Raw genomic sequence first — 17795 nt, forward strand, 5'->3', positions numbered from 1 at the left:
AAACACACAGGACTCCCAAAGCCACTGACACATTATCCAGTTCCACAACCAGGAGAATCTTCTCTGGTTTTTCCTAGAATCAAAGGCCTCACCAGTCCCAAAGCGCCTCACTTCTGGTTCCCCATCTGCCAGCATGGCTTCTTACTCTGCAAAGCTGGCTTCTCTTTCTCTGCCAACATGTTGGCTTCTTTCTCCTTCTCCTCCTTCCTCTCCTTTCTTTTTAAAACTTTTCTGGCGCAAAAACCTCTCCTCCAGCACACTTAGCAAGACAGTGGCCCTTCCCAAGCAGGAAGGTAATTTGCAGTTTCACAGACCACATACCTGGCACTGCCCAGCGCCACTTTTTAACACTAAAAGTGAGCAAACTCACAAAATACAGATTTTACAAACTCATTTGCCCACCAGTGGCTCTTCCACACCCACACATACACTTTGCATAAAATTTTAAGCAGAACTTCTAGAAATCTGTGGGCTTCTAAGATTCAGGACTGATGCCCTATGGAAAGGCCAGCTGCTGTCCACTTCCCTACAGGTGAAGCATGAAAAAAACTTGCTCACTCACACCTCTCTCCGTGTGGCCGACAAGCCAGGGGCTCTTTTCCTGTCCTCCAGCCAGCTTTCTGAGTGGCCACACAAAGTCAGCTCTTTGCTGTCTCTAAATGTCAAAAGTGAGGGATCTTAGAGTAGCCTGGCAGGTACTATTTTGCATTACATATAAAATAAATAAACTGACCCCGGAATCCCTGAAAGATTAGCAGTCAGCTCCAGCCCACCAGTAGGCACGAAGATGAAATCAGAAGACAGAGGCACACACAGGAATGTGCAGCAAGCATGGGTGTATTGTAGTTCTAGACATAGCACGGAATCATTATGAAAAGTTGTAAAATAGAAGGAGAAATAGAAATTGATAGATACAGGAATTCCAAACTGCCCTCTTGATGTTCCGCTTATCTGTCAGACCTCACCTTTACTGGACTATTCGCCCCTGAGACAGAGGAATTCCAAGAAGCTGGTCAACATACTCCAAGAAGGAGCATTCCAGAAAGCTGAAATCCTAAAACCGTAAAAGGGAACATACCAGAACTTTTGCCTCAGTATCCCCTCAGGCTCTCCCAAACGCTATATAATTCGCCCCTAGTCTGTAACCTGTACTCTTCTCCTCCCCCGGAGAAGTGCCCGGCAGGGTTCCTTTCTTCCTTTCAATAAAGCCTGTTACTCTGGTCTTTCGGACTCCCACGAATTCCAACAGAAATCATGGGGATTACAGTTGCAAAGTACCACAGGGACTTTTCCACACTGCACTGCATGTGGGAAAGCATGAATGTTTGTAAAGAATCCAGAAGGAAAACGTAAAAGGAAATTCTCAGACAGACGGGCTGTCTTCACCAGAGCACGCGCTGGAATGGGACGGATACCTGGGAGGTAAGGGAGAGAAAGGGCAGCTGGGCAAACAGCAGCCCTGGAGGTTTCACGGGGCCCTTTCCTGGTTGGAATGACCCTTAGTCCTTCAGAGACTTAAACATCACAAAAACTCCTGCAGTGAGACAGGAAACTTAGAAATGCAAGTTAATCCATTTGCTTTATAGACTTGCTGACTTTCCAGGGCTATCTTAGAAAAGATTTTTAAAATTGAAGTTAAAGAACTGGGGAAACAATTACTTTTACTTGTTTTCTGCAACCTTCTACTCTGAAAAAGGGGTTAGCATTCAAAGGGGGTCAGAATGTCAGAATGTGCCTCCCAAAACATGCCCCTTTGCTGTGAGGATTATGTTAAGCTGAAAGCAACTGAGAATCAACAGCTACAGAGAGGTCTCTGCCTTCCCCTTACCTGCCTGAAGGCAGGGCATAGCTTCCCCTTTGAGAAGCTGTTCCCACACTGCACTGCGCCAAGAAGAGAAGAGCGCCCCTGTCACCAGGGACCCAGAGTTGACAGAGAGGTGAGTTTGCATACACAGACTTAACTGAAGTAACCCTTATCTTTCATTCATTCTTCCATAAATTTCCCAGTCACTTCTCTACACTTTATAATCCTTTTTCCTTTAAGATGGTATATAAGCCCCCAACCTTAGTCTAGACCAAGGGTAGTCAACCTTTTTATACCTACCGCCCACTTTTGTATCTCTGTTAGTAGTAAAATTTTCTAACCGCCCACCGGTTCCACAGTAATGGAGATTTATAAAGTAGGGAAGTAACTTTACTTTATAAAATTTATAAAGCAGAGTTACAGCAAGTTAAAGCATATAATAATAATTACTCATCAAGTACTTGATGTCGGATTTTCGCTAAGTTTGGCAGAATAAATCTTTATAAAACAACTTACTATAGTTAAATCTATTTTTTATTTATACTTTGGTTGCTCCACTACCGCCCACCATGAAAGCTGGAATGCCCACTAGTGGGCGGTAGGGACCAGGTTGACTACCACTGGTCTAGACACTTTAAGTTTCACTTTTCTGTGAACGTCTGTGCACATAAAAAGTTCATAAATTTGTATTCCTTTCTTCCTGTTAATCTGTCTTTTGTCAGTTAAATTCATAGACCAGATGCACTGAGCCTAAGAGGGAGAGGAGTTTTCCTTCTGGACACATTAAGGGTAGGTAGCTCAGTGGCTTCTCAAAGTTGCCTAAAGGCTTTATTGTGCTTTCTTTCTTTTTTCTTTCTTTCTTTTTTTTTTTTTTTTGACAGAGACAGAGTCAGAGAGAGGGACAGACAGACAGGAAGGGAGAGATGTAAGGTATTTTTCCCCACCGAGAAGGAAAGAAGGGGACCGGAGCCACGAAGTGTGGAATAATAAAAGGCTTCATTGAGTATAGAGCAGGTATCCTGCCCGACGAGGTTCCCTGGCCCCCAGAAAAGATGGAAGCCAGGGAAGTGGCAAGTGGTGACCCGCATGGGAGATATTTAAAGGGTCCCTAGGGTGGTCGAACTAATATGACGTGGTGAAATCTCACTGGCTGGCAGACGGTTGCTTTTTTCCAAAGGGCTCCTGGGAAGTTTCTTTTGGCGTGCTTGGTTGTGGGTGGTCCCAGCCAAAGTCTGCGGGTTTGACCTTTCCCCATTATCCACCGACCTTACAAAAAAAATGAGAAACATCACTTCATTGCTTTCTCATATGTGCTTTGACGGGGGGGGGGGGGGGGGGGGGGGGGGGGGCGCTACACCAGACCGAGTGATCTCTTGCTTGAGCCAGGGACCTTGGACTCAAGCTGGTGAGCTTTTTGCTCAAACCAGATGAGCCTGCACTCAAGCTGGCGACCTTGGGGTCTCGAACCTGTGTCCTCTGCATCCCAGTTCGACACTCTATCCACTGCGCCACCGCCTAGTCAGGCTATTGTGCTTTCTTAATGGCAGATGCACATCCCATCACTGGTACCCATTCTTTTCCATGGCAGACATCACTAATTGAACAGGATATCGTTTTTCACCGAGCAAAATGTGATCTCACGATCTCAACCCAGTATACCAAGTTGTCTACAAGGTGAAACCTAATAGCCAATTCTGGCTGAGGCAAGTTATCAAGAAGACCTTGAATAAATGAAGATCTACAAAAAAATAAAAACAACAAAAACTCATGTGATTATAAGAAACACACAGAAGTCATCTAATCTAATATAGAAAGTAATCAGCTGCTTCAAGTCAAACTTATGGCTGCAGGGATTTCAAAAGCTACTGCTGCATTACTTGCAAAATAAATAAATAAAAATTTTTTTCATTTGACACTCAAGGGCCTGGAAATGATCCTAATGGTTATTTTATCTCCATTAAAGTCAATTGGATGAGCATGTGAATAACAGTAGGCCCAGCTTCTGTGCTTGTGCCCAACAGGAAACATTTGAAGCCTTTAAAAAAAAATTACCATCATTGAGATATAGTCAATAGATAATTGACAAGGCTTATGCAGTAATATGAGGGTTGGCAAAAGTAAGTTTATAGTTATGAGTACCCAAAACACACAGTTTATTCTTGTATTATTATTCATTCATTATGTGTTATTTGTACTACCACTGTAAACCTACTTTGCCACCCCTGTATTTCAGCAGCTTGCCTTCTCACTTAAAAAATGTGAGCATCAGGCCCTGGCCGGTTGGCTCAGCGGTAGAGCGTCGGCCTGGCATGCGGGGGACCTGGGTTCGATTCCTGGCCAGGGCACATAGGAGAAGCGCCCATTTGCTTCTCCACCCCCACCCCCTCCTTCCTCTCTGTCTCTCTCTTCCCCTTCCGCAGCCAAGGCTCCATTGGAGCAAGGATGGCCCGGGCGCTGGGGATGGCTCCTTGGCCTCTGCCCCAGGCGCTGGAGTGGCTCTGGTCGCGGCAGAGCGACGCCCCGGAGGGGCAGAGCATCGCCCCTGGTGGGCAGAGCGTCGCCCCTGGTGGGCGTACCGGGTGGATCTCGGTCGGGCACATGCGGGAGTCTGTCTGACTGTCTCTCCCCGTTTCCAGCTTCAGAAAAATACAAAAAAAAAAAAAAAATGTGAGCATCTTAGCATGACAGGATACTGACCTACTTAAAAAAAAAGACTCTAGTATTCTTTTGTAGTAACTTATTTAACCATTCTACAATTTTTGAACTTTTAAGTTGTTTCTATTATTTTATGACCACAAACTATGTTAAGGAAACTCTTTTTTTTTTAATTTTTATTTATTTATTTATTTTTAAAAGAGACAGAGAGTGAGTCAGAGAGGGGGATAGACAGGGACAGACAGATAGGAACGTAGAGAGATAAGAAGCATCAATCATTAGTTTTTCATTGTGCGTTGCAACACCTTAGTTGTTCATTGATTGCTTTCTCATATGTGCCTTGACCGCGGGCCTTCAGCAGACCGAGTAACCCCTTGCTGGAGCCAGCGACCCTGGGTTCAAGCTGGTGGGCTTTTCCTCAAACCAGATGAGCCCGCACTCAAGCTGGCGACCTTGGGGTCTCGAACCCGGGTCCTCTGCATCGCAGTCTGACGCACTATCCACTGCGCCACCACCTGGTCAGGCAAGGAAGGAAACTCTTTATATACATTTTTGTGTGTATTATATAGTTTTCTGAGATACTTTTAATTCTAAGGGAAATTTATGGACCAAAGGGCTTACATATTACAAATTTGTAACTTAATAAAGAAGTGAAATAATCTAATAAGTCACAATTAAAAGTTAATCAAGTTTAATTCCAAAAAAGGTAAAAACAATTTACATTCCTACCAGTAGTATATGAAAGGGCCCAGTTTCTCATACTCTCAATAATAATAGGGCATTGTATTAGTCTTTTAACTTTTAGTCAATTTAGAGAAAATAATGTTATTAGTCAACCACTAACAAGCAGTGAGACAATGTGAAAATGTTAATAACAGACAAAAGAGAATTCAGGGCAAAAAGATACTTAAGGGTTTTATTTTATTTTGATAAGTCACCTTCTACCAAGAAATAAAGCAACCATAAACCTTTATATTTATATATTATAATTATATAATTGCCTATGGCAATTTCATATGGTTTAATCTAATTATTTAATTACATAGCTTCAATATATAATGCAAAGATTCAGAAATACAAGGATAACTTGCTAAATCTGTACTTATAGAAATCTTTAAAACATTTTTTTTTCAAAGATGGGAAAATCAGGAAAAGTAACTAAGAATGAAGAGGATTTGGATAACATAATTAACAAGCTTGACCTACATATAAGTAAGCAGAATATCCGTTTCTTTGCAAATTCCCATAGAACTTTTAGTACCTATCAGAACATATATAGACATCTTAGATATATTTTAAAACTGTGTTGTCTGGGACTAGTGATGTACAACAGTGGAAAAAGTATCCATGACAGAAGCAAATGAGAAAGGGCAGGATGCTTTACTCAAGTTTTGCAAACAGAGAAAAGCCAGCCACGAGCAAGAACGCCGCGGCTCCTGCTCGGCCTCGGCGTGGACCCCTCCAGCTCCGTTTCCGGAGCCCCCAGCGCGTCTGCCTCGTCAGCACCCTTCTATTTCTGGGTTAAGGAGCTCAGGCTGCTCAGACGTGGCTTGAGAAACTCAGCCTCCTAATCCAGGAGGGTAATCAGGCGGAGCCAGCGGCGGGGAAGCTGTCCCGGGAGCTGCGCCTGAGTGTGAGGGCGGGGCCGACTGTGCAGCGTCCCCTTGCAGACCCTCCCGCCGCGCCGGGCTGACGGGCCCAGGGCCGCCTGCTGCCATGCCGCGGGGAACCCTGCCGCCTGGCCCGGGCGCTGCACGTCATCATCGCCTTTCCGGGAGGAGGTATGTCAGACGAGGTCTGCACTTCATTTATTGGACTCTAGATCTGGAAGAAATTAGATCAACCCCTGGACCCTTCAGCCAACTCTGAAAACAGAATGTGGACCACACCTGTGTGTTAAAGGGCTTCCCGCCTCGCGTCTTATAGTAAAAAATACCAAAGAAGGTAAGAGCTTTCTTTCTAGCCTCAAGTACAGAAATGAGCGAGACCATGAGGGTAGCAAACATATTTTCACACAGGAAATACGCGTAAATTTGGTTTTGGGACAGAGAAAGCCCCTTTGTTATCTCATTGACTGACCCAGCAAAGTGTCTTTAAGGCGTTGGTGCTGAATCTTCCTTTTATTTTTGGGATTCACGTAGTGGAAAGAGAAACAGTTACCTACATTTTTTAATGATAATGTCAGACATGTATGATGCTAAGTCAAATCCTAGAGGGACCACGATTCTCACCTATGCAGTGTAGACAGGCTGGTTAGTGGAGAAACAGGCTCAGCTGGGGTCCCACCAGCAGAAGCAGCTAGTTGTTTGTTACTGAAAAGTGCCAAACAATTCAACAGTCTAAGGCTACATCAAGCTAATTTTTCATGTTTTACTTTTTGCCCTAAGAATTATTTTATTTCTCTTTTTTATTCATCTTTTTTTTTTTTTTTTTTTCAGAGAGAGAGAGGGATAGACAGGGACAGACAGGAACGGAGAGAGATGAGAAGCATCAATCATTAGTTTTTCATTGCGCATTGCAACACCTTAGTTGTTCATTGATTGCTTTCTCATATGTACCTTGACCGTGGGCCTTCAGCAGACTGAGTAACCCCTTGCTGGAGCCAGCAACCTTGGGTTTAAGCTGGTGGGCTTTTTGCTGAAACCAGATGAGCCCGCACTCAAGCTGGCAACCTCGGGGTCTCGAACCTGGGTCCTCTGCCTCCCAGTCCAACACTCTATCCACTGTGCCACCGCCTGGTCAGGCTATTCATCTTTCTTAAAGACTTCTAAAACATTCTCAGCTGATCTTCACACTACACCTCTTTCTTAAGGCAGTGAATATCATACCTATAGAGTCAGTTACTTTCTAATTTCTTATCCATAAAATTTTGCAAAATATAATTTACAGATTTTTAATTATAAACAGTTATAAGAGAACTATATAAGTTAACAATGACAATTTCTCACCCAACCTCATTTTCCAGAGGTAACCACTGTTAACAGTTGAGTATATGCTTTTGATTAAGCAGTTATTGACTTGTTTTTATAGAGATGTGATCACATCAAGCATACTGTTCTGCAATTTGCTTTTCTTCATGTGGCAATATAATATTGGAAATTTTTTGTACTATTACATATAGACATTTTTGTCATGGTTGATCATGGTTAAATGCTATCTCATTGTTTTCAATGTAAAATGATGTATTTTGTCAACTCTATACTGATAAATATTTAAGGTGCTTTTTATTTTGAAGGAAGACAATTTTGAAGTATCACTTAAGAAGTTCCTTTATGTTTTTCATGCCAATGACAAACATTTGCAAAGTACTCCTCCTGCGTAACCTCATTTCACCCTCATGACAACCTTGGAATGGAGTCACCATGATCCCTACACAATAGAGATCCCTACACAATAGAGAAACAGACAAGGCTACGGAGCCCCAGGGCGGGTCCTGGGCATCTGTGCTGTTACAGGGACAGCTGGGTGCCCCTTCCCCTTCCCCTGATAGATCGAAATACATCCTTTTTGTCCTTGGGGACCCAGTTAGTTACAACTGGATATGCTGCGTAATGGGAAACTTTATTTCTTCCACTCCCAAGAGGTTGTTTTAAATTGCTTATTGGCCCATGATAGTATATCTTTCTCACTCTATAGCAGTGTCATATTTCTACCTTCAACACTCTTTTATAGGGCAGATTTGATAAGGTTGTCTTATTCTACCACTGTATTTGGATTTATAAATACACCTGACCTGTGGTGGTGCAGTGGATAAAGTATCGACCTGGAATGCTGAGGTCACCAGTTCAAAACCCTAGGCTCGCCCAGTCAGGGGACATACAAGAAGCAACTACTATGAGTTGATCCTTCCCTGCCCCCCTTTCTCTCTTCTCTAAAAAGTCAATAAGTAAAATCTTAAAAAAAAAATGCATAAGAAACAAAGTACCTGACAGGCAAAGGAGAACTTAGATAATAACAATAATTCTTGACCCAGCAATAATCGGTAGCCATCCCATGGTTATGCTTGTCTTAGCTCAACCTGCTGTGACGAAATACCATAGACTGGGTGGCTTAGACAACAAACATTTATTTCTCAAAGTTCTGGAGGCTGAGTATTCCAAGATCAAGGTGCCAGTAATTTGGTTCCTGGTGAGAACCTCTTCTTGTCTTGCAGAGAGCCACCTTCACATGGCAAAGAGAGAGAGAGCTCTGGTCTCTCTTCCTGTTCTTATAAGGATACTAATCCTATCTTGGGGGCTCTACCTTTATGACCTTATCTAAACCTAACTACCTCCCAAAGGCCCCACCTTCAAATACCATCATATTGGAGGCTAGGACATCAACATGTGGGTTTAGGGGGACATGAGGGGTGGAGAGAGAGAGAGAGAGAGAGAGAGAGAGAGAGAGAGAGAAGGGGGAGGAGCTGGAAGCATCAACTCCCATATGTGCCTTGACCAGGCAAGCCAGGGTTTTGAACCGGCAACCTCAGTGTTTCCAGGTTGACGCTTTATCCACTACGCCACCACAGGTCAGGCCATAACAATTCTGTATTAAAATAGTATGTGTTTTACTGCCTGCTAAATTTGAGCCAAGGACATGTTTTTGATTCTTGATATTTTAAATAAATATGATGTCAAATTCAGTCCATCAACATATATTGAGAGTCTACTATATTCTGAGAGCACTTTAAATATATTGTTTATTATTCTCAGAGATATATAAATGAGGAAACAGAGTCTATGAGAAGTTAAGTAGCTAGATCCAGTAAGAAGCTGAGTGAGAATTCTCCATTTATCTATGTACTTCCAAAATCCAAACGCTTCAATATACAACATGACTCTATAGGCAGTTTACTAATTATCAAAGCAATTTAGCAGTCACTGGGGGCTCAGTCTTCGCTGATGTCTCTTCCAGCTCTAAAACTGTGTGGGAGTTTGGTTGATTTGTTCATGATGGCTTGTCACTTTATCTTATGCTCAGATTCTGGTGACATGGCATCTTTTACATCTGGAAACTATTTTGCCCACAAGAAAAAAATTAATCTTTTTTTCTTTGACTATGTATTTTTAAAAAGTCAATCAGCAAAAGTAAGGTGGGCCTTTCATTTGGATTTGCAAGAGAAAAGATAACAACTCATTGACAATCCCTAATATAATACCCTCAAAAATAGAGGAAGGAGAGTGAGGTAGAAGAAAAGGGGTTGGGGGGGTATTGAAATAGAATCCACCATTGACATTGCCAGTACATCTCATGTTGCTTCCTAAAGAAGAGCTAGAGAAAGATTCATCTTTGTTGTGTAAAAATAAATACGGCATAAAGTTAATTCAATTAATAGTTATTGAATCCCTATTGTGTGTCAGAATATAAAAATGGTGGCTTTGTTTACACAGGGTCTTTGCTGTCAAAGAACTCATAGTCTAATGGTGGAAAACTTTGATGTGATGTTGCAGTGATGGAGATGTGAATAGGACACTCAAGAGCTCAGAGGGGGCGTGTCAAACTAGCTTCCTTAAAAAAGGTGATGCCTAAAGTGAGCCATAAGGAATGAGTAGTTAGCCAAGTTAGGAGGAGTGGAATAGGAAGAATATTCTAGCTACGAGCAAAAACACACAGTCATGGTGATCAAAGAGCCAAGTTTGAAGAAAGGAGAGAAGAGAGACGAGGCTAGAAAAAGTAGGCTTTTGAGAAGATGAGTTCTATTTGCAGTACATGGAATCCGAGGTGCTCCAGTGAACATCTGGCAGGAAGCTGGGTACATGGGGCTGATGTTTAGGGATGGCCTGGGATGATGTAGAGATTTGAGAGGTGGGAAATGATGGTTGAAAATAAGAATTGATTAAATCAACCAGGGAGTTTGTACAGAGTAAGAGCTGACATCTGAAACTAGAAAACAAATAAAAATCAATCTTTGAGAATGAGACAAAGAAAAATGAACTCAAGAAGGAGAGAAAGTAAGTAGTCAGAGAGGCAGGAGTACATACAAGGGAGTCTGGCATCGTGGAAGGCCAAGGGGTGACTTGTGGAGGCGGATGGCCTTGCACTTCTGACAAGGTCAGGAATGAAAAGATGAAGGCATTGGAGACATCAGCATAAAAAGTTTTGATTAACAGTGAGGATGTAAAAAGTGGTCTGAAGAGGAAATAAGGAGAAAAACATAAAGTCTACTCCTGAAGGAGAAGAAAAGAGAGTCTGGGTTATAGGTAGAGGGATGTGGGAGATCAAAGGAGGATGGGGATGAATTGCTTTGGGAAGAGAAGAGACTTCAGTATGCTTCTAGACAGTAAGGGGGAAAGCTAGCAGAAAGGTTGAAAACATAGGAGATATGCAATGACAAACGGAATTTTCAGGTGAGAAACACCTCATGCACTGAGCCTGGAGAGGTGATAGTCTCAAATATTTTATGATGTGGAAGACAAGGTCCATAGATAATTTGCTCCACCTGAACTAGTAACACTCTGCCTGAATCTCCCTATTGCAGATCCCCCCTTCCGTCAGCAAACAATTCACTTTCCCTTGGACCTGCTACCTGTGTCCTTAAGAAACATTGTCCTTACACCATGGGAAGTGGCACCTCAACCCAACATCATCCTGCTTTCCCGAATGCAGAGAAAGGTATGTGTTTCTCACCTCCCAAACTAGCTCTGGGTATTCCAAAGCTCATGTTGCATAAGACGGAAGGACAGAAGCAAGAAACCATATTTTTGTCCTTACTCTTAAAAATCAGCTTCTTCTTGTGATGTGAATAGCAGAATATTCAGCTGAGTATCTTAGGACTTGGTGAAGTGTATTTGACAGAATTAAAATTTACTCAAGGACAAGCGAGCGGAATAGGTTGGGCAAAAGTGGGATGTAAGAGCACTCCAGGGAGAGGGCACAGCACTTTCAACGGTTACGAGGTAGGAAAGAGAGAGGCATATTCAAGGAACTGAGTGGTTTGAAGTGAACGAGATAGGATGGCATGACATGAGGCTCTGAGGTAGGCAGAGCCCAGATCACTGAGATCTTGTAAAATTTTAAACTTTATCCTAAAAGCATGAAGAACCACTGGAGAATTCAAAATAGGGGTTCTATAATAAGATTTTCATATTTAAAAGACACTTATTTAAAAGACCCTGCTGGTTTCCATAAAGAAAGGATTAGAGCGGGTATAGAGAAGATGGAAGAACAGTTTAGACCAGGGGTAGTCAACCTTTTTATACCTACCGCCCACTTTTGTATCTCTGTTAGTAGTAAAATTTTCTAACTGCCCACCAGTTCCACAGTAATGGTGATTTATAAAGTAGGGAAGTAACTTAACTTTATAAAATTTATAAAGCAGAGTTACAGCAAGTTAAAGCATATAATAATAATTACTTACCAAGTACTTTATGTTGGATTTTCGCTAAGTTTTGCAGAATAAATCTTTTTTTTTTTTTGTATTTTTTTTTTATGAAGCTGGAAATGGGGAGAGACAGTCAGACAGACTCCCACATGTGCTCGACCGGGATCCACCCAGCACGCCCACCAGGGGGCGATGCTCTGCCCCTCTGGGGCGTCACTCTGCTGCGACCAGAGCCACTCTAGCACCTGGGGCATTGGCCAAGGAGCCATCCCCAGCGCCCAGGCCATCTCTGCTCCAATGGAGCCTCGGCTGCGGGAGGGGAAAAGAGAGACAGAGAGGAAGGAGAGGGGGAGGGGTGGAGAAGCAGATGGGTGCTTCTCCTGTGTGCCCTGGCTGGGAATCAAACCCGGGACTTCTGCACGCCAGGCCGACGCTCTACCACTGAGCCAACCGGCCAGGGCCGGCAGAATAAATCTTTATAAAACAACTTACTATAGTTAAATCTATCTTTTTATTTATACTTTGGTTGCTCCGCTACTGCCCACCATGAAAGCTGGAATGCCCCTAGTGGGTGGTAGGGACCAGATTGACTACCACTGGTTTAGAAGCTACCAAAGTCATCTAAGCTAGAGGTAATGATGTCTTGAGTTGGTGGCAGGAGAGATGGTGAGAATAGGGTAAATTCCCACAATATTCAGGAGGTGGAATTGACAGAAGCCAAATGATTGGATGTATGGGGTGAAGGAGCAGAATGCATCAAGAATGACCTCCAGTTTTCTGGCTAGCAAAACTGGGCAGATGATAATATTACAAATTACTGATGCTGGAGAAGAACCAAGTTTGACTAGAGGAAAGATGATGAGTTTATACACACTGGTGATGAGTTTACACATGCTGGGTTTGAGGTGCCCATGAGACATGCAGGTGGATGTGCTCAACAGGCATATTCAGATATGCATATTCAAATCTGGAATTGGGGGAGACATTGGGATAGAGATATGTGCATTTGGAAGGCATTAGAGTGTAGGTGGTGGTTGAAGCCATGAGGGTCACTGAAGTAGCCTAGGTGAGAGTAAAGCCAGATCTGAGACCAGGGCCTAGGACAGAGCCGTGCTTAAGCCAGTACTTAAGCATCAGGTAGAAGAGGTTGAGCCAGCAAAGGAGGCCAAGGAGAGGCAGCCACAGGTGTGGGAGGAAATGGTGACAGCACCTTGTTTACATGAGAACATCTCTGAAAGCTTGTGGCGTCCTTTTTTCCTAGTCTGGCAACATGTTCCAGGCTCAACTTGTACATTGTTGGCCCCATACCAAGAATAGCTATTTCTCCAAGGTGTAGGATATTCATTGCTACTGGTTGGTTATTGTTATTGTTTCTACATTATTTTAGTGACAGATCCAGAAAAAAAATATATATATATTATTTAATGGAAATGGCCCTGGCCGGCTAGCTCAGTGGTAGAGTGTCCACCCAGCGTGTGGAAATCCTGGGTTCGATTCCCAGCCAAGGCACACAGGAGAAGCACCCATCTGCTTCTCCATCCTTCCCTCTCTCCTTTCTCTCTATCTCTCTCTTCCCCTTTCACAGCCAAGGCTCCACTGAAGCAAAGTTGGCCCAGGCACTGAGGATGGCTCCATGGCTTCCACCTCAGGCACTAGAATGGCTCCGGTTGCAACAGAGCAACGGCCCAGATGGGCAGAGCATCATCCCCCCCCCCCCGTGGGCATGCCAGATGGATCTTGGTTGGGCACGTGCAGGAGTCTTTCTGCCTCCTTGCTTCTCACTTCAGAAAAATACAAAAAGTAAATTAAAATTAAAAAAATAAAGGAAAAAAATTATCATGACCAATTTTTATTTAGGATCACAATATTTTTACTTAACAACTTTGATATTGCTTTTATATCTCTCTTCTCTTTATCCTTAATGAATGAATATATACTTTATCCCATAATATATAAAAAAATCATTTCAGTATAATAATAATAATACTATAAGCAATATGATTACTGAAAACTTTTTAAGATTTCCTTATAGTTCTTTGGTTCTTCAGATAGATCCACTAGGGATGTACAAATTACTGAATTTTCAAGTCATTTGAAATAACTCCTTTCTGTGCAGTGTGGCTGCCAACTCACATACATGGTTAGATTCACTGGTTTAACTTTTGCTTTTGATTTTTAGAGATTGATGTTTTTTACTTTGATTTGTTTGTTTTATAATTTTGTAAAACATTTTTATTATATCTACTCCAAATATCTAATGCTGCGTAGCCAACTCTCCTAAAACTCATGATTTTGTGGGTCTGATTTGCAAAGGGCCCAGCCAGGTTATTTGTCTCTGATTCTCAGGGGCTGGAGGCTCTATTTCTTTCTTTTTTTTTTTGTATTTTTCTGAAGCTGGAAACGGGGAGAGACAGTCAGACAGTCTGACTCCCGCATGCGCCTGACCGGGATCCACCTGGCACGCCCACCAGGGGGCGACGCTCTGCCCACCAGGGGGCGATGCTCTGCCCCTCCAGGGCGTCACTCTGTCGCGACCAGAGCCACTCTAGCGCCTGGTGCAGAGGCCAAGGAGCCATCCCCAGCGCCCGGGCCACCTTTGCTCCAATGGAGCCTCCGCTGCGGGAGGGGAAGAGAGAGACAGAGAGGAAGGAGAGGGGGAGGGGTGGAGAAGCAGATGGGCGCTTCTCCTGTGTGCCCTGGCCGGAAATCGAACCCGGGACTAATGCACGCCAGGCCGACGCTCTACCACTGAGCCAACCGGCCAGGGCCTGGAGGCTCTATTTCTAAGACAGCTCTTCACTCAGTATCTGATGCTCTGGTGCCCTTTGGCCTCTCTCTCCCCGCGTAGTTGCCTTGTTCTTAATCTGGGGTTTTAGCAACCGGGTGCATTTATAACTTGCACCCTTGCATTTAGTATGCACATGGCCGGAGCAAGAGGAGCTCAAGTGTATTGTATTGTGCTGTGGGGAAGGCAGAATGGGGTAGAGGATCTAAAACCATCCTGTCCCTCACAGTGCCCATCTCAATTAAAGATAACCCAGGCCCCAGGGAGAGAACTGGAGGGAGAAGAAAGAGGGAAAGAGAGGTTTGACCTGTTCCCCTTGCCTAACATGCTTGAGGCAAGTTGTTAGCAAACAACATTTTCTGGGAACCTTGATGATGTCGTATTTCTCAGTGTCACTCACACTTTAGTGTAAGTAAGAGCCACGAGTGGAGCTTGTTAAAACCGCAAGTTTCTGGGTTCCCTGTAGAGATTCTGGTGCTTGTTAAAACCGCAAATTTCTGGGTTCCCTGTAGAGATTCTGGTGCTGTAAGTCTAGGGCGAGGTCCAGGTATCTGTGTGTTTCCCACAAGTTCCTAAAGAGTCTGTAGCGCTTATCCTGGGTGTTTCTTCCGCTATTTGATCATGGATTTACAGAATTCAATTGATAGAGCTTCAGCCTCACCACTTATTATTTAGTAAGTGCTTTTGAGAAAGATTTACAGCAGAACATTGTTATTTTTTTTCATAAGAAATCAAATTCAGCCTGACCTGTGGTGGTGCAATGGATAAAACATCGACCTGGAACACTGAGGTTGCTGGTTCAAAACCCTGGGCCTGCCTGGTCAAGGCACATATGGGAGTTGATGCTTCCTGCTCCTCGCCCATTCTCTCTCTCTCCCTCTGTCTCTCACTCACTCTCTCTTCTTTCAAAAATGAATAAATACAAAAAAAATTAAAAAAAAAAAGAAATCAAATTCAGCTTTGCTTAAATTCCTCCCAGGTCCCCCCCCCCCATCCCACCATCACCTTCCTTCTTAGGGAAATCAGCAAGAATTGTATTAGCTCTCTAATGCAAGGTAAATATATTAAATCAATCTGTCTACTGTTCATGAGGTTGACCTGAGTGAACCTGCAGGCTTTCTTTTGTAATCCAGATTTATCACAAATACTTCATTCATCAGTGGTGACACACCCAGGCCTCGGAGCTTAGAAAGAATCTAGTTGTTTAGTATTTAGCAGTCCTCTTCTTTGGACCACGGGTCCTGAAGTCCACATGAAGAATTACAGGTACTCATGCCCTCCTGTGGTAAGAGTCACCTAAAACAGGTCCTGACAAAAGGAGAAGCTCAAAGGCTGCCACGTGCTTGAAGTCAGCCCAGTCATGGAAGTGCTGTGACGGGGACACTTCCCGCCTGCAGGGATGTCAGGGTGTAGGACAGCCACAGGGTGTAGGGCAGCCACAGGGTGCAGGACAGCCACAGGGTGCAGGGCAGCCACAAGGTGTAGGGGTGTAGGGCAGCCACAGGGTGTAAGGCAGCCACAGGGTGCAGGACAGCCACAGGGTGTAGGGGTGTAGGGCAGCCACAGGGTGTAAGGCAGCCACAGGGTGCAGGACAGCCACAGGGTGTAGGACAGCCACAGGGTGCCACAGGGTGCAGGGCAGCCACAGGGTGCCACAGGGTGCAGGGCAGCCACAGGGTGCAGGGCGGCCACAGGGTGCAGGGCGGCCACAGGGTGTAGGACGGCCACTAGGTGCAGGGCAGCCACAGGGTGCAGGGCAGCCACAGGGTGTAGGACAGCCACAGGGTGTAGGACAGCCACAGGGTGCCACAGGGTGCAGGGCAGCCACAGGGTGCCACAGGGTGCAGGGCAGCCACAGGGTGTAGGACAGCCACAAGGTGCCACAGGGTGCAGGGCAGCCACAGGGTGCCACAGGGTGCAGGGCGGCCACAGGGTGTAGGACGGCCACTAGGTGCAGGGCAGCCACAGGGTGCAGGGCAGCCACAGGGTGCAGGGCGGCCACAGGGTGTAGGACGGCCACTAGGTGCAGGGCAGCCACAGGGTGCAGGGCAGCCACAGGGTGTAGGGCAGCCACAGGGTGCAGGGCAGCCACAGGGTGTAGGACAGCCACAGGGTGTAGGACAGCCACAGGGTGCCACAGGGTGCAGGGCAGCCACAGGGTGCCACAGGGTGCAGGGCAGCCACAGGGTGTAGGACAGCCACAGGGTGTAGGACAGCCACAGGGTGCCACAGGGTGCAGGGCAGCCACAGGGTGCCACAGGGTGCAGGGCGGCCACAGGGTGCAGGGCAGCCACAGGGTGCAGGGCAGCCACAGGGTGTAGGACAGCCACAGGGTGCCACAGGGTGCAGGGCGGCCACAGGGTGCAGGGCGGCCACAGGGTGTAGGACGGCCACAGGGTGCAGGGTGGCCACAGGGTGCAGGGCGGCCACAGGGTGCAGGGCGGCCACAGGGTGCCACAGGGTGCAGGGCGGCCACAGGGTGCAGGGCGGCCACAGGGTGTAGGACGGCCACAGGGTGCCACAGGGTGCAGGGCGGCCACAGGGTGCAGGGCGGCCACAGGGTGCAGGACGGCCACAGGGTGCAGGGCGGCCACAGGGTGCAGGGCGGCCACAGGGTGTAGGACGGCCACAGGGTGCAGGGCGGCCACAGGGTGTAGGACGGCCACAGGGTGCCACAGGGTGCAGGGCGGCCACAGGGTGCAGGGTGGCCACAGGGTGCAGGGCGGCCACAGGGTGCAGGGCGGCCACAGGGTGTAGGACAGCCCGCGCAGAGCCCAGCAAGCACTTACCATCACCTGACCTGACGGCATGTAGTAATTGGGGTGTTTTATTCTTTGTTTTCCCCAGTCATCACCTAGCTCATCACCTTTTCCAGATGAGGACATTGAAGCCCATGAGGGTGCCTCACCTGAGGCCACATAGAGGGTCCGAACAGTTTCAGACGCAGAACCCAGACCTCCTGACAGCCAGTCTGCTGTTATAATGTCAGCATGCCCCCCCCAAGCCCTGCACTATCCCGCTCTTCAGGGATGCTGCATCCTTGCAATCTCTCCAGTTTTCATAGCCTCACAGTCCTGACAGTCCAACCTTTTTACCTCTACTCATAAATGTTTTCATTGAAAAGTGGGAATTCCAATAACCCTGCAGTGATAGGAGTATAACCAAGAGGTCAGAATGGAAGTGGGGGAGGCATGAATAGGGCACAGAGCACCCCGGCCGGTAGGAAGGCACGGTCTCCCTACCGGCGGGCG

The 17795-nt window shown here is 45.7% G+C and overlaps 1 protein-coding gene across 3 annotated transcripts in view; it reads left to right on the forward strand.

Moving 5' to 3' along the window:
• The first annotated feature begins 10922 nt into the window (after positions 1 to 10922).
• The window catches only part of PPEF2 (protein phosphatase with EF-hand domain 2), a 38863-nt gene continuing 31990 nt past the window's right edge, over positions 10923 to 17795 (forward strand). For all 3 annotated transcript variants that reach the window (XM_066279683.1, XM_066279685.1, XM_066279686.1), the window contains exon 1: positions 10923 to 11050. In XM_066279683.1, coding sequence (XP_066135780.1) covers positions 10996 to 11050 — 55 coding nt within the window. In that variant the 5' untranslated portion in view covers positions 10923 to 10995. The remainder of the gene's footprint in view (positions 11051 to 17795) is intronic.

The sequence above is a fragment of the Saccopteryx bilineata genome, chromosome 5 (genome assembly GCF_036850765.1).
Source record: "Saccopteryx bilineata isolate mSacBil1 chromosome 5, mSacBil1_pri_phased_curated, whole genome shotgun sequence".
In the NCBI taxonomy this organism is placed as follows: domain Eukaryota; kingdom Metazoa; phylum Chordata; class Mammalia; order Chiroptera; family Emballonuridae; genus Saccopteryx; species Saccopteryx bilineata.